The sequence below is a fragment of the Pecten maximus genome, chromosome 4, assembly GCF_902652985.1.
Source record: "Pecten maximus chromosome 4, xPecMax1.1, whole genome shotgun sequence".
Lineage (NCBI taxonomy): Eukaryota > Metazoa > Mollusca > Bivalvia > Pectinida > Pectinidae > Pecten > Pecten maximus.
This window is the reverse complement of record NC_047018.1, coordinates 21394373-21422056: the sequence shown is the minus strand read 5'-3', so window position 1 is coordinate 21422056 and position 27684 is coordinate 21394373. Positions and strand designations below refer to the sequence as shown.

General features: G+C 35.3%; 1 protein-coding gene and 2 long non-coding RNA genes across 4 annotated transcripts in view; all 3 read right to left on the bottom strand.

The window, feature by feature from the left end:
* Positions 1 to 2221: 2221 nt before the first annotated feature.
* The window catches only part of LOC117325485 (structural maintenance of chromosomes protein 2-like), a 32656-nt gene continuing 7193 nt past the window's right edge, over positions 2222 to 27684 (bottom strand). Inside the window, exons 7-24 of one of the 2 annotated variants that reach the window (XM_033881741.1) lie at positions 26370 to 26582; positions 26005 to 26194; positions 24964 to 25018; positions 19303 to 19423; positions 18895 to 19013; positions 18477 to 18615; positions 18110 to 18256; positions 17158 to 17362; positions 16631 to 16766; positions 16146 to 16270; positions 11730 to 11923; positions 11076 to 11219; positions 10114 to 10308; positions 9200 to 9400; positions 7108 to 7233; positions 6732 to 6883; positions 4675 to 4822; positions 2222 to 3379 (exon numbers count right to left, since the gene is read on the bottom strand). In XM_033881741.1, coding sequence (XP_033737632.1) covers positions 3167 to 3379; positions 4675 to 4822; positions 6732 to 6883; positions 7108 to 7233; positions 9200 to 9400; positions 10114 to 10308; positions 11076 to 11219; positions 11730 to 11923; positions 16146 to 16270; positions 16631 to 16766; positions 17158 to 17362; positions 18110 to 18256; positions 18477 to 18615; positions 18895 to 19013; positions 19303 to 19423; positions 24964 to 25018; positions 26005 to 26194; positions 26370 to 26582 — 2823 coding nt within the window. In that variant the 3' untranslated portion in view covers positions 2222 to 3166. Of the gene's footprint in view, positions 3380 to 4674; positions 4823 to 6731; positions 6884 to 7107; positions 7234 to 9199; positions 9401 to 10113; positions 10309 to 11075; positions 11220 to 11729; positions 11924 to 16145; positions 16271 to 16630; positions 16767 to 17157; positions 17363 to 18109; positions 18257 to 18476; positions 18616 to 18894; positions 19014 to 19302; positions 19424 to 21745; positions 21801 to 24963; positions 25019 to 26004; positions 26195 to 26369; positions 26583 to 27684 lie in introns of both variants that reach the window. The other variant, XM_033881742.1, reaches the window with a different exon arrangement.
* Positions 19817 to 20902, bottom strand: LOC117325486. Its single transcript, XR_004532272.1, has 2 exons — positions 20683 to 20902; positions 19817 to 20126 (listed from the first exon to the last, which is right to left on the bottom strand). It is a non-coding gene; the product is annotated as an uncharacterized LOC117325486 (long non-coding RNA).
* On the bottom strand, positions 23024 to 24120 carry LOC117325487. The gene is made up of 2 exons (XR_004532273.1): positions 23901 to 24120; positions 23024 to 23344 (listed from the first exon to the last, which is right to left on the bottom strand). It is a non-coding gene; the product is annotated as an uncharacterized LOC117325487 (long non-coding RNA).

Sequence of the window (27684 nt, the reverse complement as noted above, 5' to 3'; positions counted from 1 at the left end):
CCTTGACCTTGGCACCCTGAAACACGAACTCGTTCGAGGTATTCCCATGCTGGACCCATATATGAAGTTTGGTCAGAATCCGTTCAAAAATGAAGTCGCAAGAGCGCTGACAAAAAGTGAACATACGTACGTACGTACGAACGGACACTATATCCCCTCCCCGACTTTCGTCGCGAGGGGATAATAATACTCCTGGTAAATTTTGAAAGGCATATAATAAAACAATGATAAAAATTGAATCAGTCCAATCAGTATCGAACTCCAGCAGGTACAAGTCTTTAACTTGTTAACCACTAGACCAAGGTAGTTTGAATAAAAGGTGACACAAGTACACTGTGTGTACATAGATTATTTGGCTATATGAAACTAGCCTTCTTGCATATATTAGGATGTTATGAATATTCTGACTTATACAGTGTAACAATATATTGATTTTCTGAGTTATAGATTCTTTATAGAAGATCGTACGTGGCAAAAACAATATTTGAATACAAGTTTGTGATCATAGATATCGCATGGCTAGTTCACAAATTTGTGTGGAAGGGGTAAAAATGCCATCATTTGTATATTCTTTTGGAATGCGGTAACATTATAAGCTTGCCAAAACAAGTGGTGCAGGTGCAGAATTCAGTTTGTGGTAAATACATCTACAAATGTACATGTATATAGTTTCAGTTTTGATGAAAACTAGGATTTATCTGGACATGATCTTGTACAGGCAGGCAGACAACCTGCTTTCAGCATTCCCCTTCAGTCACAGGAAGGATCGATATACTGCGAGAGCAGGTGTGACCAATTTACCTTATACAAGATAGAACTATTAACAACAATTAACACGTGCAATCAATGATTGTGAAAGCTCACCGGCGGCAGCAATCACACTATGCATTCATTTTTTATGTATGTATAAGCATGTCATTTTGAAATTGTACGTCACATAATATCGCTCCTAGACCTCTAATGGATGTATAAACCAAATCAGAAGGGCGTGGACTTACAAGCATTCCAAAAACTTACCCCAAAATCTTTAAAGCGAGTTTTGGTGCTAAAAAATTTAAGTCCACAAAATGGTAAAATTCGAAAAAAATCACATTTTTTTCTGCAAGATTTTGCTATAACATCACTCCTAGACCTCTAATGAATGCATAAATAAAATTAGAAATGGGTGAGGTGTATACTTTTGAACTAACACGCTTTCCAAAAACTGATCCCAAAAACTTTTTAAAGTGGGGTGGGACGCCAACGCTGGGGGTACAGCATTAGCTCACGGTTACTTGTAACCGGTGAGCTAACAAGAACAAGAGAAGGGATCACTGACAAAGACTATTCAAGAACTAATATAAGATGGGTACTGTCAAGCAAAATATATGGGAATACACTCCCTGAAGCAATTGCTTCACCAAGTGTGAATAGTTCTGAAACATTCCTTCCAGGCCCTCTTGCAGTGATATATTTCGGCCCAAATATGGTTTCAACCTGCCAATTTCCTTTCGAGGCCCCACCCTCATAACACTATATGCTCAGTCATGCCATACAGTGGCTAGGTGGCATGTTATAACTCATCTTTCACAACAACTTTATCTTAACCTTAAGTGAATACCAGTTCCTCTGCCTTGTGTAACATCTCTAATGCCATCATGTTGACGCTCTTTGACAGTTTGTCAAATTGGTGAAAAGGATCAAATACAAGCAGTCAGGTGCATACCAAAATTCAACCACTTTTCAAGCACCGTTTCTCAATTTTTCAGATGCATTTTTTGTCAAAAATTGTAGAGAATAGAGGTAATTTTTGTCTTTAACATGATGGAAATGAAAAAGATTGTGATGTGTAAGTAAAGTGCTCGAAAGACTGCGCTTGTAATAAACAACCAAACATTGCACTTTGGATGTTATCATGCTGGTGATTCAAAGCTTTTTATAACTTTCTTGTGATAGATTACTCATAAACATGTTTACAGCAAGGAGGTATGAATTGCACTCTTTTTCATGCACTGACCCCAAATTCTGGCAATTTTTATCTATATAAACAATGAACTACTCTCCATCCACTTCAGAGATTACATGAACATATCAAATAACTGCATATTTCTTATTTAAATGTTTTATTGCATAGATGTGTGTGTGTATAAAACTAAAATATCATTCATAGATAAATAGCATGAGAAATGTTCAGAAGTGTTTCTCTTGTAAGAAAAACACACATACATGCATATAGTACATGTACAATGTATTGTTATTTTCTAAAAAAAATATTGAATGTTCAATGATATATGGAAATTATACAAAACCAAATATTATTCATAGCTGAATATTCAAAGGTTTCAATTTCTTCAGAGAAATATTCGTAATTAGGCGATAAAGAAGCTATTCTGATTCACATCAAACTGTGTAAATCCACCTCCCTGCAATAACCTAAACTAAGGTGGCAGGCGAACTCTATTAAAGTGTCCACCACTAGAGAGTGACCCAGAGAGATGTTATCAAACAAATGCTCTCGGTAAGTTATGGTGAAAACTTATCTGCAAGAGTTTGAATTCAACTTATAGGTCCAAATTAGCGTCAAATCATCCCATTATAAGTTCACCTACCTGTATCAGACAAATTGTAAAACAAGTGCATTGTATTATAAAAAACAAAGAGATATAAACAGTATCATCTTTTTTTGTGTTCTGTGTCAAACTGAATGTTGAGGAAAAAATAAGTGAAAGAAAAGAAAGAAATGTAAGTAAAAAGAATTTGTGAATGAAAAAAGTTAAGAGTTGATATGCGATAGAATATACATGAATGATATATTTTTGTGGACATAAATATTAAAAATTTGAAAAAAAAAAAGAAAAGAAAAAAAGACAAAATTGGTCATCATATGTTAAATCTGTTGTACTATTTCTGCAATGATCTTGATCAGCCTATTGTAAGTATTGTTTCTGATTTTAACAAAACATTTGATATGAATTGTCAATGTATGAAATAAATAAGACAATAAGTAATTCATAATAAGACTATTATGGCATTTTGTCTGGTTCCATAATAAACCATAAATCCACATGATGATGAAAATTGTTTAAATCCATTTTTTCCCCAGGAATAGTTTGAATTCAATGAAATTCTGTTCGACATCAATGATGTTAACGTTGCTATTTCTCATTTCACGCTAATTTGATGTTGGTCAGTTTGTGATTTCTTCAAGTCGTGCACGTTTGGAGTTCTGTTTTTTCTTGTTTGTCATCTTTTCATTTTCTTTGTTGGAAACAACAGAAGAAGACCCAGATCTGGAGTGCTGCACATAACGAGTCACTGTAGAAACTCCATCCACGAATCTAGTCTTGTATAAAACATTGGCATTGTTGAACATACCATCCTTCAAAGACACCACAATGAACTGAAAAAGATTAAAAAAAAATTGTTCATACTTTCATGAAAATCTTGTCAACTCAGTTGCAAGTAGCAAAACTATTGAGATTTGAGCACAATTACTTTAACCAGAGCCCATCCTCCTAAAGACATCTTTACTATTTCTTTTTTAATAGGCTTATCTGTTAGGAGATAATGCACCTTGTGGTATTATAATCTTTTTATTAAAACTTTGTGTTGATGTATTGGACAATGCCTTTTCAAAGTGAGATTTACAAATACTTCTTATTTGACATGGACTTTGTAAGGTATGTAGACACTTTTCTGAAACAAATGAATGCCACCCAAACTTTGGATTCCTTTCAGACTGACATATAACTCATAGCGAAACCAATTAGAGCAATGTCGGACTATAAAGATCACATAATCATTCTGTATGTGGAAAACGTCCGAGATCAGCTGCCACTGAATGTTTGATGTATATAAACCTCATTTAAAGATCATAGACCAAATCATCATGTATGCAGAATGACAGATCGGAGAAGTTACAGTGCTGCACTTGAATAAGCGCAATGACTTGAGCATAACAGGCGCTGATATTAGAATACTGCTAAAATAAGTACACATACAGTATCAAAATCCAAGATGGTTGCCTGTTTGTTTTGTCCTTCTTGGCATGGAATTGTCTTCAATCAAGAAATGAGAGAAAGCTATTGATGGATTTGGGAAAGACCAGTCCAGTATTTTAATGATAATAAGTACTGTTTAAGAATGATGGACAGATTTAAATTAAAAAAAAAAAAAAATGCACATACAGTTAATCACCTAAAAATGAATTTTTCCTTCCCACTTACATATGACAACTATATACAGGGATGTTTGTTCATACTCTGGCATATTCTTATCTCTTTCCCAAATGTGTAGAACATTATGACAATTATTCAAAACAGTAGAAAACTGTAAAATTACTTTTTTTGTGGGTGATCTATTTTCATGGTAATATGTGAGGACAGGTGATCACAAATTCAAATTTTATTAGTTAGCGATATAGGAATATTGTGGTGTACATGACTGTTATAGCTAATCATTCAGTAAGTTGAAGTCATTCCTAGATCAGCATTCGCGAAATCATATATTCTAGAAATACGATAAGTTTGCGAAATATAAGTGATTTACAAGACATCATGAGAGAACTATTGTTTGTGAGTGTTTAGGACACATAAATTGAAAGTAGTACAAGTTCATATTCTATTAAACAAATTATAATGTAGTGACAACCATAGTTCTCTGCAGTCTAATGCAGTATATTTAATTTTTTTGTACCTGTGAATGTTTGAAGTGGGAGCGGATCATTTGACCAATGTTCTGTGTATGTGAGATGTCCAATGCAGCGTCCACCTCATCCAGAATATAGATTGGTGCAGGTTTGAACAGCAACATGGCCAGGATCAGGGAAAGGGCAATCAGTGATCTGAAAAGGTATAAGTTAATCATGTGATGGTAACATTTCTGAATGAATGACAGCAATCCCCAGATATATGTAGAAATGGAGCTGACCATAAAATTCTTACCCTTTTAATGTCAAAAGTTAAGAATGATATTTTTGTTCATAATTTGAAATTTAATTTACCAATTTGACTGCAAAGTAAAGATGTCTGATCCCAAAAGCACTTTCATGCAAAATATCAGATCCTATCTGACACTATCAATAAATGAATGACTGCTGTATAGACAAACAAAGGGTAACACTACCGTATCGCTGGTTAATGCCACAGGGATGATATTTTCACTAATTTACAGTTTATAGTTGTGATCTGGAAAATTTGGTCCATTTAATAATATGGAAAGCATAAATGTTATCTGTGATATAAATGACAATATTAGTAGCGTCACTAGCAAGCATGTTCATATTGGTTTGTAAATTGATTTGTTCAATTATATTGTAAGGCACTAGAAGACGAACATATTAGAATATTATTTTATACATCCTATTGATTCATGCTGATATATATCCCATGTTCCGCCATTTTTTTAATTGTAAATATAGCATTCCGGAAATCACCTACGGAAATACCCATTTAGTAAAGAATGTCTCTATTGAACTAGAAAATGTCTGTCAGACATAAATGCCCCGCTGCCACTTGGCACCTCATATCACAGTTTGGTGAGGATCACATCAGCAGTTCCTGAGATTAGCTAGTTACATTGCATCATGACGGGACGGGACAGACATGGGTAACACTATACATCCCCTCATTCATGGCGGGGGCAAAAAAGGCAGAGGAAACTGAACATAATCTACACATACAGCTGTACAGGTTTACACACTGAGATCAGTTCAGTGGTGAATACAGATGATACATTGGCATTTATAAATAAACTGAGAACAATTCAATAGTGTATACTGGTTATTCTCGAACGTTTTCTTCAGGTTGGTAATGTAAATATGATAGAAGTTATTTAACACAACCAATATGATATTTAAGAGTATAACATTTCCATGACTACACTGTCAACTTTATCAGACTAATGACCAATGTGAAGCGTACTAGCACTGACATATGTAGTGTCCGAGATGGTACTGGACTCGATTGACTGTCTCTATAATAATCCTATTAACACCAAGTTAGCAAATAGTGTGAGGAGATGGTAAAAATAAAAAAGAATCAAAGAAGTATACGAGATGGTATGATGTACTGTAGTTGAATCGGCTACACTTTGTTTAACATTTGGTCATTGATGTGAGAGTGAGTCTGTGGTCCCTATCGCCCCTGTTTAGTTTTGGACCAGTGCGGCATATCCAGATGGCCTCCCTGACCAGCCATCTGGACAAGTTGTTTTCCCTGTCGACAATTTTTGAATTCTCCCAGTCAATTTTGTGATTTTGCTGCGCAGAATGGTCCGTAAGTAGCGATTTATTGAGCTGGGACTGGGATTGCTTCTTCTCTGATCTGGTGAATTTTCCCCCCTTTTGGGATGCCATATCTTCTGATTCATATGTATGATGAAGGTGACAGTGTAGTCATCAAATGTCACACTCTTAAATATCATATTGGTTGTGTTATGTAACTTCTATCATTTGTATACTGGTTGTCATCATTTTTAGAATTACTTCAGTACACAGTCATCTGTACGGGATGATAGGCCATTTACAGTAAAAAATACTGAGACATATGTGAAAATAAGTTACTATCATATCTGTAAATCAGGAAAATTTAATTCGTGTAAATTTAATTTCATCCTTTTGAGTAAACATTGGGAAAAATTTAGAACTGATAATAAAAGCCCAATACAACTTTCTTTTATCAATATCTTAAACCAATATCATTACAAAATCAAAGTTATCACTAGTCTTTGACAATCTTGTCAGTGAAATATACCTTTGTCCTCCACTCAGTTCACCAAGCGACTCTTTCCAAACATCTCCGAATCCGACCTTGACCTCTAATCCATCAAGAACTGTTTGACCTTCTGGAGGCATCAGTTTAGCACACGCTCCAGGTAAGAGTGTGGAGAAAATAGAGCCAAAGTCCTACAACAAAACAGCATTTTTTACTTATAGGTCTACTTATTGATGTTTATCATACAAGAAAATTCTGAAGATAACTTTGATCAATTATAAATGTCAGATGAGACAGAAAGGAAAGGAAAATCAACAGAGAAGGAAGAAGAAATATAAAACAACATTCATTTGTCAGAAACTATTGAGATGTTTTCTAAATCTATTCAAGTGGAAAGTAGCCTAGTTCTTCTTACCTTGTTCACTTGTTCCCATGCCTTTTTTAATGCTTCGTTTTTCTTCTGATCCAATTCTGCTATAACTGCAGCAATCTTCGCTTTATCGTGTAGTACAATCTTTCTCTTCTTCAGCAGATCAGCATACTGGAATTCAGGTATTTTAAAGCTAATCAGAGTGGTAATCATTTGAAAATTTACACACAGTAAAGTATATATGTACAAAAGATGAAGATCAACCAATAATTTTATATAATCCACCTTTTCAACTGTATTCAGTTCTTGAAAAGTAACTTTCCTGTTCACCCTCTATATATACATACAAGGTAATTGTGGATTGAGACATTTAAGTTGCTGCCGTCTGTGGACAATGAAAGTGTAACACCAATGTGATCAGTATCAATTGTAAAGAATTAAATCAAAGGGACAAAGGCCCTGAGAAATGTCAGGGTCTGAGGTCATATAATAAGAAATTTAAAATTGTATTTTATAGTCAGACAGTTACATTTGTATCAGATGAAATGTCTTAATCTGGTTATTCCTATTCTATATATATTCAAGAAAACATGTATAACATATTTATCTACTGACAACTTTCCAATAGCTGAGTATATATAGTTCTTTCCCTATTTCTTTGATGCTTGTGGAAGATTATTGATATACTCCTGAATCAGTAAAGCTGCTTGTAAACTTTGGAAAAAAAAAAAAAAATCAACTGAACGACAAATCGGTCTATTAACAGAATATGTTGTACAACCAAAGATAAAATCCAAGATGTACACAGCCTAAGTTTTTTTTTAATTTTATTTATATAGGCCTAGCAAACATGACACCTAGTAACATATTTTAACTCCGATAGAAAATTGCGGTCGCGTTGTCTGACGAGACATATCTAGTTTTGACATTGACGCCAGTACATCAGTCACGGATCATAATCATTAGATTCTTTTCAAATAAACAAATAATAACCTTATTTAATAAAATCCTCACGAAAAACGGCAATGTAGTTTGTTACAACTTGCCTTCAATTCCTATTTCCTGGCGATATTTCTTGCATATTCTAGCGACATACAAATGAATATGAAACTGCGAACGGTCGTTGGTTTAGTTACATTAGACATAACCGGAAGTTATCTCGTGGAATGCTCGGGTGCATTTGACTATGTAAATAGGATTGGTTTTAGGCTTATATGAAATGTTCCTGCATATGAACTCAGGATGAACATATGAGTCTAAGACATGTGGATAGTTTCTCTGTGAATGCATGTAAATTTCCACGACGATCACTGTGAATGCATGTAAATTTCCACGACGATCACTGTGAATGCATGTAAATTTCCACGACGATCAAACTGATTTTTTACTTTCGTTTTCAAGGCAGGATCGAGACAGAACTACGTAATCCTACGCCATCAAAATTGCATATACTGATGAGGAAAATGTTTATATTTATACTCTAAAATAGTCTAGAACACAAAACATTCATATTTCATTTTAAATAATTGCAGTAAACACGGCTTACATCAGTTAAATCGTGTCAATAATTGCTATCAAAATAGAACTATATTAGGCTGCGGATGTATATCATTTGTATGACAGAAAAGAGGAATTGTTAGCCGGAAACAAAAGTGTCACTAATAACATTTTCCCACCACGACTATAATGGGAGGTGCCAAAGGCATCATGACGTTAAAAATTTAAAAGAATTTTACTTAAGTTATCTCCATATTAACATATACTGAAAATCAGGCTTACAGCTTCCAACTTTGAAATCTGAGTTAGCCTGTTTTGGAAAATAATCTAAATTTGATGGTTGGGTGGCAGTTTTGACTCACTTGCCTTTCACCGAGGTAGCTGGGGTTGATTACCAATCAGACATGTAATTGTGTAGGGACACCTGTCTAACTATGTGGGTTTTCTCAGGGTTCCCATTCCTCCCACACCAAGACCCCTCACAGCCTTCCATCCAAGTCAAAAAGCATAATTAATGTAAGTCGATATAATTTCTTTCCCAATTGTTGTAAAATAAATAAAGTTTATATTAGAAATTCAGTTCTAATTTAGTAAATTTGTAGGATATTTATTTAGTTAATATGTTACTTTCAGTTAGTACCTGTTCCTCTGCCTTGCCTAACATGTTCATTGCCCTCATGTTGACACTCTTTGACAGTTTGTCCTTCGTCTCCATCAGCTTCTGTATCCGCCTCTCTGCTTCCTTTGGGTCATTAGCCTTGAAGTCATAGGCAGTGTTTGCCTTACCGAAATACTTCTTCTCGTCCATAATCCATTGATGAGATTGGAGCAAATGTTCAACCTGTTTTATAAACAAAATAAGTGCGATAAATGATTGCGAAAGTTCATCGGCGGCAGCAGTCACACTATGCATTCATTTTTTATGTATGTATAAGCATGTCATTTTGAAATTGTATGTCACATAATATCGCTCCTAGACCTCTTATGGATGTATAAACCAAATAAGAAGGGTGTGGACTTACAAGCTTTCAAAAACTAACCCCCAAAATCTTTAAAGTGGGTTTTTGTGTCAAAAAAAGTAAGTACACTAAATAGTAAAATGCCAAAATGCCAATTTTTTTCTGCATGATTTGCCACAGCATCCCTCCTGGATCTCTAATGAATGTATAAACCAAATTAGAAGGGTGATAGGTGTATACTTTTGGACTTACCCCCAAAACTTTAAAGTGAGTTTTGGTGCAAAAAAAACAACTTTAAAGTGAGTTTTGGTGCAAAAAAAGTTAAGTCCCCAAAATGGTAAAATGCAAAAAAATCACAATTTTTTTTCTGCATGATTTTGCCATAACATCACTCCTAGACCTCTAATGAAGGTATAAACCAATCTAGAAGGGCATGAGGTGTATACTTTTGAACTTACAAGCTTTCCAAAAACTTACTCCAAAAACTTAAATTTTTGGGGTGGGACGCCGACGCGGACGCTGGGGTGACAGCATTAGCTCTCGGTTACTCGTAACCGGTGAGCTAATAACCCATGGATCTGATGGAAAAATATACCTGTCTGGCAGCGGCCTGGGAGTCACTCTGGAATTTGGACATCTTGTGTTCCAATTCTTGAATCTTTAGTTCAGCAGCATGGTGCTCCTTTGTGAGGCTATGCTGTTCTTCCACTTTCTGGTTGATGTCTGAATTACAAGCCTTCAGCAGTTCTTTCTGTTTGTTTAGCTCCGATTGGGCCTCTTTCACCAATGCCTAGAAATGAAGAAGAGAATAAAGAGTGGTAAAGCATACAAAAAATGTAACATTGCATTTTCATCTCCGCCTTCAAACACTAAATAAAATGTGGCAGAATTTGGCAATTGTGTTCTTTTCCAATATACTGAAGACCAGCTATAAGAAAATGTGTTCCTTTCATAGGACCTAATTCAGGTCCCAGCCCACACAAAGGCTTCAACAACTTTTATTCCTTTTAAGGTCACAGGGTATCTACAACCAAAACCACTTGGCTGTGGCTTTTCTAGAATTGAGAGTTTTGAGGGATGCCAAATGTTGGTGAACATCAGTCACAAATATTGCTTCTTTTGAATAGGCATGTACATGTACAGTTGCATTGTTTATAGTTTTCATGTTGAGGCTAGTGAAAATGTAATATTAAAGTTTGTGCTTGTAGAACTTTTTTTTTTAATATAGGCTTGTAGAACTTTTTATAAAGTTACAGGCTGATACTTGCATACCAGGTATAACTGAAAAGAAACATGTGTACTATCAAATAAATTCTTTGAACAAATGATTTATTCTCCTTGCTTCATCAAGACAACATAGATGTTTAGCTTATCCTTTCTATTCCAACTGAGACAAAAGTTGGTGACAACGTGTACTTGTTTTCCTCTTTTCTACAGATTCACTTAATAACCGTGTCACATACAGCCACAAAACAAACCATGCTTTCTCCACATTCAATACCTGCTTTATTTTCCTTGGACTTTACCTAAAGTTGCTGTGCCACACACAACACATACCTTGCTTTCCTTGGCCTTCTCTGTCAGCTCCTCTAACTGGGCCTCGTACTGTCCAACGGTCTCTGCCACTGTAGCCAGCTGTTCCTCATAACCCTTGATTCCTTTCTTTAGCTCTTCTATCTCGAGTTTAAGGCTGTCCACCTCCTGTCAACAACCATGGTGAATATTGCAATAGATTGTGTTTTTTTTTAATATCTATAGCAATTATCTATAATGTTCATTTTCAATATCCTTTAACAATTGTTCTATGTTGGATTCCTAGTACAAAAATTGTTACTTATTTTAGCTGAAAATTGTTGTATGTTAGTGCCAAATGATGATAGCAAATAATAAAACAATGTCTTCCTGCACAATATAGATAGCTGTATGGCTAACATCAGGAGATGTTTGTATCTTTAAAATAAACATGTCTACTGTAAAATATTGTAAAAATACTAATGTATATATCAATACTCCCCTCCCCCCTACAAACACGCACAAAGAAAAGAGCATGTGCTTCTCTCAACAAAATATGAAATCAGCTTAATGAAATCTCACATGCAAACCAGCATTCATTCTAAGATTCTGTAACATAATCATAATTATAGACCAAACATCTATGGGTTGATACTCATCTGACCCTAAACACAAAACCAAATACCTATTGAACCATACCTGGTATTTTTCCTTCATCAATTTGCTGGATTCCTCCATCTTTTTCTTGGCCTTTGTGACAGCCGTTTGAGCTTCCTTTAATTCCTGCTCCCTCACGGCCTTAGCATTCTTGATCTTGTTTTCGAGGTCCTTCACCTTCTTAGATGCCTTATCTTGGGTCTCCTTGGCTTTCTTCAGCAGTTCTTCCTGTTCCTCTGTGTAATGTAAAATTGCTTGTAAGAACAAGGTAGCACTATTGTTTTTGTAATGGATAGGCTCATGCTAAAATGATAACAAGAGCATTCCGGAGTGGAACAATATACAATGTTTGAATGCCATATTATTATATAGTGACATATAATATATTGCAATGAAGTAAAATTTGCATCCATTTATGAGTGGTTAGATGACATGTTATAAACCTCGCCTTTCATTACAATGTCAATGTTTAATTTTCAGGAGTTAGTCTCCAACTCATTAAATATAACTTGATATCATGATTACAGGAGTGGGTATCTTTCAATGATAGGCTAGTTTTACAATGCTTTGAAAACAAATACAGAGGAGCCCACTTATTTGCATATCGCTTATTTGAATAACCCGCTGATTTCCATAAAATTCTCAGATCCCGATTTTCTTCTTCTTTATCTTTGTATTTTAATCCCATGTATTTGCATCGACTAAAACATTGACTCCCGCTTATATGCATATAAAAATTCCAAAAAATCGAAAATTTTTAATTGATTTTAAGGTATTTTTGTGATTTTCCCGTAATAAAAGTTTTATGAAATGTGTTTTAACTTGCATATTGATTTGACACAATGTACGTTATCTAATCATTGGTTCACACTTCGTCATTACAGGTTACGTTCGATGCATCGATATCGACATTTAGTTATTACCCAGACCATATCAGTAGCATTGTACAGAAGAATTACTGAATAAAATATTTATATGCCTCATCTTTTGATGAGATTTGCTTATTTATTATAGCATCGATCCAAACCTGTGTTCTGTGCACTTGAACAATCGCTGAGGCAGGTTGCGTTCGTCATGATTGTTTACTAGGCGCGTTGCATTGTGGGGGCATATGTGTAATGAACGACAACTCTTTGTGTGTGTGCGCCATTTTCCAAAACAAACCCAACCAACAATACACATGTCACGGTCATTTAAGACAGTCTATTGTTTCAACCCGTGTATTTCGTATTTACTCTTATATTTTAAATAATATTTTTTTAAATATATTTTTAATGCAAATAACGTAAACAATCATATATGTAGCGCCAATTTTGAGTACCTACCTGACAATCTACATGTGTATAATAGGGGCCAAAACCCAACTCCGCCTATACGAATACTCCAGTTATTTGCATATTTTGTCAGGAAAAAAGTGCTATGCAAATAAGCAGGTTGCTCTGTAGTTAACATTAAACACAGTGATTAAGTCCCAAAGTGTTTTAGATTAAATTAGTAGTATTTTCTCTTAAATCTTGGTGCACATAGCATTAAATCAGGTCAATAGGTTAAATAGTGTGGCTACCTATGGAGGCTTGTAGAGAATTGATCTCCTCTAACTGTTGGTGATGGGAGCTCTGCTCCAATCTTGCTTTTACCAGTTCTGCTTCTTGCACTTTGAGGTCGTATTTTTGTTTCATACTCGTAAATCTGAAAAAAATATCCATAAGATAAACATTTTGATGGTCCATTTACAACCTTTTTTCTAATGATTTTAAGTGAAATCATGTTAAAATGTCTTCTAGATAACCACAGCTAGGTTACTACTATTAGTGGGTGTAAAACAAATTCATGCATTTCTAGTCAATAGAAATAATTCCTTGTACCAGTTATTGACTGGAACACCTATTCCAAGCAGTGCCAAGCTTTAAGATTTTAACTGCCATCTAAAGTATATTCCTTAACTGCCTTTCTAAGGTTTTACAATAGAGACAATTTCTCAAGTCCTGGTGAGGATCGCATGCTAATAGGGTCAAACCCAGTGGGGCTGGTAGGGGTATTAACACTTACTTCTCAGCAGTCTTAGTGAGAGTGCTCAGTTCCCTCTCTACCTCGGAGAGTCTCTGTTGTTTGCTGTGCAGCTCTCCTTGAATGTCCTGAAACTCCTGTAACTTCTCCAGGATTGAACTAGTTTGAGCCCTGGCACCTACACCACACAGCAGGATAAATCTTATAGACATTGGAAGAGTAATGACCAAGACATCATTAAGCGATATGCACTACTGGTAAAGTTATGTTCAAAAAGTGTTGAGAATAATGATGTACAGGATGACCAGACAGCAACAGCCAGTGTAGTGCACAATCACACTGTAAACATGTCTGTATCATATAGAGGTTTGACCAAATGTAGACTACCGGGTATTCCAATTTGTGGCCATGCAATGTTGCACATCACTTTCAGGATGAGACATAACCTACATTACTACATTAGCACACCTCCTTACTCAAGAAATGATGCAATTTGCTTAACTGCAAAATCTGAGCTCAATAAGAGATAATACTAAAACACCTTGCAATAGGGTTAGGTTAATATTTACCTCCTGTTAGTGTACCAGCAGGATCAAACGAGTCACCCTCCAATGTAACAGATTTCTTCATCACCCTCTCATCAAATGTAACTTTCTTGGCTGTATCCATATCCTTACATACAAATGCTGAGCCAAACACAAACTCCATAGCAGCTTGAAGATCCTTCTCATACCCAATCAAGGACAGAGCAGTGTTAACATTGCCCTTCCCAACCTAGATAATAGAATTTTGAGTAAAATCAAACAACAAATCTTATTCATTTAAAAAAAAAAAAAAATCATGAGCATTTACATTCAAATAACATCTAGCCTGTCCCACTTTGTCAGTACCTGTACCCATATTGTTTTAAGCAGACACCAGAATTTACTAAAATTTCATTCCCCCCCCCCCCCCCCCCCCAATCTTTAGTTTGATAATATGGAAGCACTTTGTATACGTTATAGAAACATGTAAATTCACCTAAATAATATCATTTTTATCAAAAAAAAAAAAAAAAAAGTTATGAGGAAAATACATCAGATATATTATAGAATCAATTCCAATTGGATTATAAACTAATTAGACAATTAGAAGTAATAAAGATTCCATATCAATTTGTCAAAAATCTAAAGTTTTTAAACCTTAGTAAAAATGAATGAAGTTTTTTTTTAAATTCACATAATCTAAAGGATGTGTTGAAATGTCCATACTACAATGCAAATATATTTCAGGTTTGGTTAGAACAACTTTTTGAGAAACTGACCTGATATTTTGCAAAGGAAAGGTGTGTTGAGATTTCTACTATGTGATCTAACTATATATCGAGTTAAAATTGGTTTTATCTAAATACAAAACTTCATAAATGCAATGTTGAAGGTGCTGCCACAAGAAAAGTAACACCATAGTCTCGCCTGACAACTTTGTCAGAGGCAAGACAAAAAGAGAATATTAGCTAAATCCTTTCAATGAGGTAACTACCAGTTGTTCAGCCCGTTTGACTGTGTCTGCATTGATACTGCGCGCAGATATTTTGTTGAGGGGAATGATGGTGTATCGTCGCCTCAGCTCTCCCTTCTGTAGCAGCTTTTTACCCGTTACCTCGGTGTCTACAACCACATTGTACAGCTGGAATCAGATGGAAAAGGATATTGATTATATTGCACCCTCAGCTATAATACACAATATTAAACAGTAAAACTCTTAACAGAATCATATTGCAAATTTCAGGAATTGTATGTACCAGTTTCTAATATGCAAAGATTTTTTTTTTATCAATATTGTATGAGAATAATGGAGAAATTTTGGAATACAGAACCAAACCCTTAGTGGTTAGATGATGAATATTTAGAGAAATAAGCTGGATTTTCAACAAACCTGTGTTCTGTGCACTTGAACAATCGCTGAGGCAGGTTGCGTTCGTCATGATTGTTTACTAGGCGCGTTGCATTGTGGGGGCATATGTGTAATGAACGACAACTCTTTGTGTGTGTGCGCCATTTTCCAAAACAAACCCAACCAACAATACACATGTCACGGTCATTTAAGACAGTCTATTGTTTCAACCCGTGTATTTCGTATTTACTCTTATATTTTAAATAATATTTTTTTAAATATATTTTTAATGCAAATAACGTAAACAATCATATATGTAGCGCCAATTTTGAGTACCTACCTGACAATCTACATGTGTATAATAGGGGCCAAAACCCAACTCCGCCTATACGAATACTCCAGTTATTTGCATATTTTGTCAGGAAAAAAGTGCTATGCAAATAAGCAGGTTGCTCTGTAGTTAACATTAAACACAGTGATTAAGTCCCAAAGTGTTTTAGATTAAATTAGTAGTATTTTCTCTTGGATCTTGGTGCACATAGCATTAAATCAGGTCAATAGGTTAAATAGTGTGGCTACCTATGGAGGCTTGTAGAGAATTGATCTCCTCTAACTGTTGGTGATGGGAGCTCTGCTCCAATCTTGCTTTTACCAGTTCTGCTTCTTGCACTTTGAGGTCGTATTTTTGTTTCATACTCGTAAATCTGAAAAAAATATCCATAAGATAAACATTTTGATGGTCCATTTACAACCTTTTTTCTAATGATTTTAAGTGAAATCATGTTAAAATGTCTTCTAGATAACCACAGCTAGGTTACTACTATTAGTGGGTGTAAAACAAATTCATGCATTTCTAGTCAATAGAAATAATTCCTTGTACCAGTTATTGACTGGAACACCTATTCCAAGCAGTGCCAAGCTTTAAGATTTTAACTGCCATCTAAAGTATATTCCTTAACTGCCTTTCTAAGGTTTTACAATAGAGACAATTTCTCAAGTCCTGGTGAGGATCGCATGCTAATAGGGTCAAACCCAGTGGGGCTGGTAGGGGTATTAACACTTACTTCTCAGCAGTCTTAGTGAGAGTGCTCAGTTCCCTCTCTACCTCGGAGAGTCTCTGTTGTTTGCTGTGCAGCTCTCCTTGAATGTCCTGAAACTCCTGTAACTTCTCCAGGATTGAACTAGTTTGAGCCCTGGCACCTACACCACACAGCAGGATAAATCTTATAGACATTGGAAGAGTAATGACCAAGACATCATTAAGCGATATGCACTACTGGTAAAGTTATGTTCAAAAAGTGTTGAGAATAATGATGTACAGGATGACCAGACAGCAACAGCCAGTGTAGTGCACAATCACACTGTAAACATGTCTGTATCATATAGAGGTTTGACCAAATGTAGACTACCGGGTATTCCAATTTGTGGCCATGCAATGTTGCACATCACTTTCAGGATGAGACATAACCTACATTACTACATTAGCACACCTCCTTACTCAAGAAATGATGCAATTTGCTTAACTGCAAAATCTGAGCTCAATAAGAGATAATACTAAAACACCTTGCAATAGGGTTAGGTTAATATTTACCTCCTGTTAGTGTACCAGCAGGATCAAACGAGTCACCCTCCAATGTAACAGATTTCTTCATCACCCTCTCATCAAATGTAACTTTCTTGGCTGTATCCATATCCTTACATACAAATGCTGAGCCAAACACAAACTCCATAGCAGCTTGAAGATCCTTCTCATACCCAATCAAGGACAGAGCAGTGTTAACATTGCCCTTCCCAACCTAGATAATAGAATTTTGAGTAAAATCAAACAACAAATCTTATTCATTTAAAAAAAAAAAAAAATCATGAGCATTTACATTCAAATAACATCTAGCCTGTCCCACTTTGTCAGTACCTGTACCCATATTGTTTTAAGCAGACACCAGAATTTACTAAAATTTCATTCCCCCCCCCCCCCCCCCCCCCCCAAATCTTTAGTTTGATAATATGGAAGCACTTTGTATACGTTATAGAAACATGTAAATTCACCTAAATAATATCATTTTTATCAAAAAAAAAAAAAAAAAGTTATGAGGAAAATACATCAGATATATTATAGAATCAATTCCAATTGGATTATAAACTAATTAGACAATTAGAAGTAATAAAGATTCCATATCAATTTGTCAAAAATCTAAAGTTTTTAAACCTTAGTAAAAATGAATGAAGTTTTTTTTTAAATTCACATAATCTAAAGGATGTGTTGAAATGTCCATACTACAATGCAAATATATTTCAGGTTTGGTTAGAACAACTTTTTGAGAAACTGACCTGATATTTTGCAAAGGAAAGGTGTGTTGAGATTTCTACTATGTGATCTAACTATATATCGAGTTAAAATTGGTTTTATCTAAATACAAAACTTCATAAATGCAATGTTGAAGGTGCTGCCACAAGAAAAGTAACACCATAGTCTCGCCTGACGACTTTGTCAGAGGCAAGACAAAAAGAGAATATTAGCTAAATCCTTTCAATGAGGTAACTACCAGTTGTTCAGCCCGTTTGACTGTGTCTGCATTGATACTGCGCGCAGATATTTTGTTGAGGGGAATGATGGTGTATCGTCGCCTCAGCTCTCCCTTCTGTAGCAGCTTTTTACCCGTTACCTCGGTGTCTACAACCACATTGTACAGCTGGAATCAGATGGAAAAGGATATTGATTATATTGCACCCTCAGCTATAATACACAATATTAAACAGTAAAACTCTTAACAGAATCATATTGCAAATTTCAGGAATTGTATGTACCAGTTTCTAATATGCAAAGATTTTTTTTTTATCAATATTGTATGAGAATAATGGAGAAATTTTGGAATACAGAACCAAACCCTTAGTGGTTAGATGATGAATTACCTTTCCTCCAGCAGACACTTCCAAAGCCGTGGCATTTTTCACATTTGCAACCTTTATCAGTTTACATACAAGTCCATGGACCTTGCTTCTATCAAAGTTCTTCTCAGGATCTTTGTACTCAAACTGTAATTGTGGAAATCTGAAACCAAACAATCCAAATATGGTACATCAAAAACATATCAAGGTTTAATTTCCTAAACATTTCAAGCATTAAACTAATTAGAGTTTTATATTATTGAAACTATTTTCTGATGTTTAAATCACAATAAAACCAGATAGCATCAAAACTTGGGAAAGTTTTCATGTGGCATAAAACACTGCTTATTTGATATATCAAAACAAGAGGAACCTAGGCCTTAACTTGAATGAAAGTCAATGTCATTAATTTTAACAAATTTGATAGCATCATCACTATTACCTTGCCTCCAGTGTCTCAAGTTTCTCCTGCAGCTTCTGAACTTGTTGACTGAGGCTTCTCCTTTCCGCAGATAATTTGTCATCTTTACCTTCTTCAAATCCTAACTTCTTCATCTCCGCCTACAAAATAGATATCCGTTTCATTTTCAATAAAACTTTTTATAAAACCTAAATAACCTTGATTATTGATTGTCTGTCTCAACAGTTAATTATGTTTTTATACTGATCATGAATAGTGGCAAAAGGTGTGATGTTATTTGTTTTAATAGACTTTAATTCATATGCAAACCTAGGCATGCCTTCAGGGTAAAATTCAAAGAGTATATATTAAAAAAAAAAAATGATTTGCTTTTAAAAAAAAGCATGACCTGATAAAAAACAAATGTTTGGTAAAATATAACTAACTAACCTCAAGACCAGCCATGTTTTTGGTGATAGCTTCATAAGCAGTCTGGTCTTTTGTGTATCCTTGTTCAGTTTTCTTCAGATCTGTCTGTTTCTTCTTAATCTCTTGTTGGGCATGCTTTAACCTGTTGGACATTACAAATCAATAATTCAAATCCCACCCTTTTCCCTTTACTTTTTGTAAGCAAGGGATTTTGTTGATACTTTGGGAATAGAACCCCATCCTAAATATGGAAAATTTGTCTGCGTTTTTTTTTGGGGGGGGGTTTCTGTTTACAGCGCTGTGCGCTGAAGTGTGTACGGTACTTTTTCAATAGTAGTACAGCAACTGTTGATTGTATTGAATCGCCAACCGATAAGCTTGAAACAATGTATCGACCTTCCTGATTGGTTCTGTGCCGAAAGGGGCGGGGCGAACACGGAGTATGTACTGTACCAGGACCGTGGCTGTGTATACACACGTGTGCGATTATATATAATTACATGACTATGCAAAACAACGACAACTTTTACGTTACGTTTTAAGCATTTAATAAAGATCTGGTACTCGTTGAACACATGGGTTGTTACACACATATATATGCCATGTTGTTATGAACAACTTATATGATACCTTCCGTGATTATACATATCCACACTGTCGGAAAAATCCAGACATGAACGAAGCAGGGAAATCCAGAGCATCTTAAATACTTGGCTTACATTTCTTTTTGAATTCGATGAATTCCATAACATCTTGAGTCACCTTTTTACTTTTCAGTGGTTTCCGTTTGACGATGGGCGCTAAAGACTTAGTCGCATAAAAAATCTTCATAATTTTGCGACATCCTGATTAGACAAACCGGTCTTATCACTGATGGCTGAATATGAGAGTCCTTCCGAATGTAGATTATAAACAGTTTTTTCTCGTTTTTTTATCTTCACTTTTCCCTCTGGTGTAAACACGGCCCTTGGAATTGTACATGTTTGAAGTAGTACGTTATATGTGTACCGTCGTGTACACCGGCTAGACCTATAGTTTCCCTGTTTTTTTGTCAGACATGTAAGTAACCAAGGTGATTTGCATTACATGTATAAGCTCACAACTATATGTGTATAACTGCAACTTGCAAGGTTTAACCAGCTAAATTTACAATATATCTAATATTTATACATTTAAATGTTTATTATGCAGATGTTCTTTCAATATGGACAACACAGTCAGTGTATTTTGAAAATTACGCACATATTGATTGATGATCGTCAAGCTAACCAGCCCTTCGAACTTTGTCACCAGCTGACCAGGTCGACCCTTCAGTTCGGTGATATATTTTCCCAATACACTGATTTGAGAGTGGGAAAGTCCATTGTATAGGGTAGATAGCATTTGCACTTCCTTTCACACCTCGTGTACAAGCTAAACTATCTGGGTCACGATAGCGATTCAGTTTACATGTAATTTGGAAGGGTCAAACATCAGACAAAACTGGGTTCCGGAGCACAGGGGCTTGGCACGATGGTGATGACGTTCCATATATGTATGTATAGTATATACATAAAGAATACATGGTCAGTGTCTTAAAATATAAGCTGTATTTTGGCGAGGGTAAAGAAATCGCCACTTTTGTCTTTCTGTCCCGAGCCAGAAATACAGCTTATATTTTAAAACACTGACTATGTATTCTATTTATCCTCCAACAGTCATGAAAATAATCATCAAAAATAATCATTTTTATGTGAAACGGTGTCAAATATCACAGAAATATGTTCGTCTTTTAAACGTAGTTTCACTTTGAAGTAGGTCAGTCGAACTGACGCACGTGCTAAGATTCCAAAATACAGCTGTTTTCCGTCACTGCCGTATATACAGCAAAAATATATATACGGTGGGTGTATTCCGACAATGCGGTGGCAGTTGCAGGATAAATTCATATATGGACCTTCATTTATAAACTTGTCACTGAATATTTCACTTGAAGAACATTTTCATAACCCGCCATTCTCGCAAGTTTACTCATGTGCACACGAGTGCTGAGAAAGGTGTGTGTATTCAGTTCGACCAATCAAATCAACGCTTACTCAGCGCGATCGACTTTGTTAGAGTACTGTCGATACACAGTAATGTAGTACCAATACCTGTCGTACTTGTGTTACACTTTGACCGTACACACTTCAGCGCGCAGCGCTGTAAAGTTGGGAGATAGTATCACTGTTCTGACAGCCATATTTTACTGGTTTCCAGAACATCATTATTGATTGAGAAAATTAAGCTAGAATTTGGAAACCTACAGCAAAATCCCTGGAAGTATAGGTAAAGTTTGTTTCTTGTTTTAATATCTTATCTTTTTGACGGTAGACAATTAGTCTTTTATATAAAATTAAACATACATTTACAGAATAGTGGATATCAAACATATGCATATTCATAAAAAATCTACACAAATACTATATTTTTTGGATGAATTTACCTCATTTGAGCCTGCTTTGTCTCGGTCTCTGCTGTACTGATATCATTCTTGGCAGCTGAAAAAAATGAAGAAATAGATTTAAAAGTAGTGTTTTACTTGAAGCTAACTTAGTATCACATGTAAGTATAATAGTAAAAAAAAGTCACAATATCCGAATATGTAAATAACAATATATGTCATACACTGACTGGGTTTTTGGCATTGTGATAGTACTATGGTGAACTACAAATTAAATCAGCTGAGGGATTCATGAAATATTTTGCACACAAACAATTTATTTAAAAAAAAACCAACATCAACTCTGATCTTTGACCTTGAATGTCATGACCATTGATGACCACCTAAATGCAATAAAAATATAAATAATTCCTAAACATCAGTTAAAATGATTTTTCTAAAATTCTAAAGCTTTTTTCACATTGCATACTTAACAGTTTTATAGCCTACTTTTTCAATTCTTCTATTCTTAAAACCTGATTGGGAATTGAACCTAAATCAAATTAACATTCAAAACATATCACGGTTTTTCCTACATGTTCAAGCCTGAACTTGAACTTTTTTTTGACTACTTTTTATCCACAGATAATTCATACTTCTTTTCAATCCAACTTCTTATTCGCATACAAAATAGATACGTTTATTTTCAATAAAACTTTTTATAACAAATACTGATATATTCTGCCCAAGTTTAGTTTTCTGCAGATTGAAATGTGTGAGTTTTCTGTTTTTGACTTTACTTCCAATGCAAACCTGGCATGCTCGGGTAAAATAAGAGTTTATTAAAAAATTTGTTTAAAAAAAAGCATGACCTGTAAAAAATTTTTTAAAATATCTAAATAGACAAAGTGTTTTGTATGCTTATAGCTTGTCATTGTACTGTTCAGTAATTCAAATTTTTAAAAAAAAAATTTGTTTTGACTAAACCTGAAATACAAATTAATTCAAATACCTTCCCCTTTATTTTAAGCAGGGATTTGTTATTTGGATAGAACCCTCTATTGATTGTTGCGTTTTTGTTGATTAATATACCCTTTTCTTTTTGAGCAAGGATTTTGGCGTGGGAAGTGTGTACGGTACTTTTTCAATAGTAGTACAGCAACTGTTGATTGTATTGAATCGCCAACCGATAAGCTTGAAACAATGTATCGACCTTCCTGATTGGTTCTGTGCCGAAAGGGGCGGGGCGAACACGGAGTATGTACTGTACCAGGACCGTGGCTGTGTATACACACGTGTGCGATTATATATAATTACATGACTATGCAAAACAACGACAACTTTTACGTTAAGTTTTAAGCATTTAATAAAGATCTGGTACTCGTTGAACACATGGGTTGTTACACACATATATATGCCATGTTGTTATGAACAACTTATATGATACCTTCCGTGATTATACATATCCACACTGTCGGAAAAATCCAGACATGAACGAAGCAGGGAAATCCAGAGCATCTTAAATACTTGGCTTACATTTCTTTTTGAATTCGATGAATTCCATAACATCTTGAGTCACCTTTTTACTTTTCAGTGGTTTCCGTTTGACGATGGGCGCTAAAGACTTAGTCGCATAAAAAATCTTCATAATTTTGCGACATCCTGATTAGACAAACCGGTCTTATCACTGATGGCTGAATATGAGAGTCCTTCCGAATGTAGATTATAAACAGTTTTTTCTCGTTTTTTTATCTTCACTTTTCCCTCTGGTGTAAACACGGCCCTTGGAATTGTACATGTTTGAAGTAGTACGTTATATGTGTACCGTCGTGTACACCGTCTAGACCTATAGTTTCCCTGTTTTTTTGTCAGACATGTAAGTAACCAAGGTGATTTGCATTACATGTATAAGCTCACAACTACATGTGTATAACTGCAACTTGCAAGGTTTAACCAGCTAAATTTACAATATATCTAATATTTATACATTTAAATGTTTATTATGCAGATGTTCTTTCAATATGGACAACACAGTCAGTGTATTTTGAAAATTACGCACGTATTGATTGATGATCGTCAAGCTAACCAGCCCTTCGAACTTTGTCACCAGCTGACCAGGTCGACCCTTCAGTTCGGGGATATATTTTCCCAATACACTGATTTGAGAGTGGGAAAGTCCATTGTATAGGGTAGATAGCATTTGCACTTCCTTTCACACCTCGTGTACAAGCTAAACTATCTGGGTCACGATAGCGATTCAGTTTACATGTAATTTGGAAGGGTCAAACATCAGACAAAACTGGGTTCCGGAGCACAGGGGCTTGGCACGATGGTGATGACGTTCCATATATGTATGTATAGTATATACATAAAGAATACATGGTCAGTGTCTTAAAATATAAGCTGTATTTTGGCGAGGGTAAAGAAATCGCCACTTTTGTCTTTCTGTCCCGAGCCAGAAATACAGCTTATATTTTAAAACACTGACTATGTATTCTATTTATCCTCCAACAGTCATGAAAATAATCATCAAAAATAATCATTTTTATGTGAAACGGTGTCAAATATCACAGAAATATGTTCGTCTTTTAAACGTAGTTTCACTTTGAAGTAGGTCAGTCGAACTGACGCACGTGCTAAGATTCCAAAATACAGCTGTTTTCCGTCACTGCCGTATATACAGCAAAAATATATATACGGTGGGTGTATTCCGACAATGCGGTGGCAGTTGCAGGATAAATTCATATATGGACCTTCATTTATAAACTTGTCACTGAATATTTCACTTGAAGAACATTTTCATAACCCGCCATTCTCGCAAGTTTACTCATGTGCACACGAGTGCTGAGAAAGGTGTGTGTATTCAGTTCGACCAATCAAATCAACGCTTACTCAGCGCGATCGACTTTGTTAGAGTACTGTCGATACACAGTAATGTAGTACCAATACCTGTCGTACTTGTGTTACACTTTGACCGTACACACTTCAGCGCGCAGCGCTGTAAAGTTGGGAGATAGTATCACTGTTCTGACAGCCATATTTTACTGGTTTCCAGAACATCATTATTGATTGAGAAAATTAAGCTAGAATTTGGAAACCTACAGCAAAATCCCTGGAAGTATAGGTAAAGTTTGTTTCTTGTTTTAATATCTTATCTTTTTGACGGTAGACAATTAGTCTTTTATATAAAATTAAACATACATTTACAGAATAGTGGATATCAAACATATGCATATTCATAAAAAATCTACACAAATACTATATTTTTTGGATGAATTTACCTCATTTGAGCCTGCTTTGTCTCGGTCTCTGCTGTACTGATATCATTCTTGGCAGCTGAAAAAAATGAAGAAATAGATTTAAAAGTAGTCTTTTACTTGAAGCTTACTTAGTATCACATGCAAGTATAATAGTAAAAAAAAGTCACGACATCCGAATATGTAAATAACAATATATGTCATACACTGACTGCGTTTTTGGCATTGTGATAGTACTATGGTGAACTACAAATTAAATCAGCTGAGGGATTCATGAAATATTTTGCACACAAACAATTTATTTAAAAAAAAACCAACATCAACTCTGATCTTTGACCTTGAATGTCATGACCATTGATGACCACCTAAATGCAATAAAACCCACATCTGCATATACTATATGAGAGTGTATCAACATAATTTTGTTCAGAAAGTTTGGCCTTCTGTAAGGGCCTCATATTATTATGACGTACAACTTTCCCTTTATTTTTAGTAATAGCGACCTTCAGATCCTTTTAATCTCCAATTGCACATTTGCACTTCATTGTATTTATACGATGATAAATTCAAGAAATTTGGCCTTCTAGATTCTGAAATCATCTCCAGGAACTGTTACAAAATGCTGATGGACAAACTCTCTCAGAGCCCTTAAACTTTTCTTTATTCTGCCAAACCTCCTCAGACAGTACAAGATATCCAGAAAATGTCATACCTCTAGTAGTGATTCACAGCTTTCTGTTGTGTACCCTATTACACAGAAAGAGGGATATATTTTCCCAAACAGAACACTTTTATCAAAATGACGTTGGCGGACAGAATACAGGGCTTTCAGTTCACTGTTGTCTTCCAGCTTCAATTTCAGAAATCAAATACAAATTTCCAAGAAATGTAATGAGTCAAAATGTATTTTAACATATGTAGCTGTTCATCACACCTAAGAGTCGAATCTCCATTTTAGGAAACAAAAACATACTCTCACAGATCTACTGAAGCTCTGTTAACCTCAGCCATCTTCATATGACCACAGCAGTTGTGGGGATGTCAACTCTGAACAAACATGCTTACTCATGAGTTGGTCGTTAAGACTGGCATCCTCCCCGTCCGTGTTTTTGGACAGACCAGAGGTGGCAGCTTGATAGTGTTTCTGGGCTGCCACATGAGCCTCCTGGTCACTCTTACTCTGCTCCTGTAGCTTCTCCAGTGTACTGTCCACCTTACCACATTCCTTCTCTTTGGCCTGCAGTGTTTTTTTGTCCTGTAGCAAAATGTTTTCATAATTACATGCAGTCAATATCATTTCTAATAATATCAGCATACAGAAATATCTGACCCGAATGGACATGATACTTAAGCTCTTATAATGCTTATGATTTAGCCAGATTGATTTCTGATGAATATTATTATGTCATTGAAGACACAATATGACCTACATCCTCCGAGTGTTTAGTGAGCTCTTTTCTCTTTTTTTGCTCTGCTTTCAGTCCTTCCTTCTTGTTGTCAATAGCACTTTGTGCCAGAGCCTCTGCTTTCTTCTGTTCATTTAGGTTTTCCTCTAACTTCTGCATCACACTACCAGATTCCTCATCCCTCTTACGCTGTAGGGCATCAATAACTCCATCCAATTCTTTAACTTTGCCATCAATCTGTGGAGAAACAGGTTTTAAGATATTGCTACCGACAGGAATATTTGAGAACAGCACATGTACTTGATATGAGTATTGTAACCAGTGAGCTAAAATGTTCAGTTTCCAAGTTTAATATATTGCATTATAAACCTTAATTGAATTAGAAATTCTAAACAAGAAGCCCAATGAGCCTGTGTCGCTCACCTGCTTTTAATGCAACTTTGAAGTTGGTCTAGGTCATTTATGAAGATGCTAAGCTGATAACCACTATATTCAAATACCAGAGTAGGCTAGGTTTATTCATTTGATTAATTTTATCATTCTAAGAGCAAACTTGGTAATACTTCACGCTAGCATGCTACAAGCCCAATATCGGGTCTCTGGGCTTCTTGGTTATTGAGAAGTCACTTAAATTAATGTGGGCATGTGGATGATTTATGTATTTCCGTCAAGTTAACATGGTATATGTCGTATATAGTTTTCGTTTCTTAATGTTAGTAAATGTAAGCTATCAATGCTTGTTGAGATTTTGTTTTACCTGTTAATGGCTTTGGGCTATTCTTTTGTGTAAAGCGCGAGCGTGCAGGTAGGATTGAGTTGATTGTAGTAGTTTTTCATTGGTCGTTTTATTTTATGTAACCAATTGGTGCACATCAGTTTGTATAAGTGTCGACGTTTACCTGTGTAATATTATAATGTACTCACGCGAGGACCAGGTATCAATGGGTGGATAATTCGTGCACGTGCTCTGTCGCCAAACCAGGTATGTTTGTATTGCTGTTTATATATTGTAAGAACTAGTGTTTGTTCACTTCTTACTCTGTTTAATAATTATATTTGTTTGGTATTTATGTTCTATATTATTAGTAGTACTTACGTACCTATTGATATTTAACACTGTATCTTAATTCCTACATAATGTATTGTCCATGTTATTATGTTCAATCTTTAGATGCAATTGTATTAATGTTGTATATTGCATATTGACTTATATTTTGTATTGTTTGTTTTGTAGATGTCCATTGCCTGTTTATTCAATAAACATACATGAACCTGAGAAACTTGAACTTTATTTCTACTTTGCTACATTAACAATAGGTCCATGGGCCTTAACGGTCAC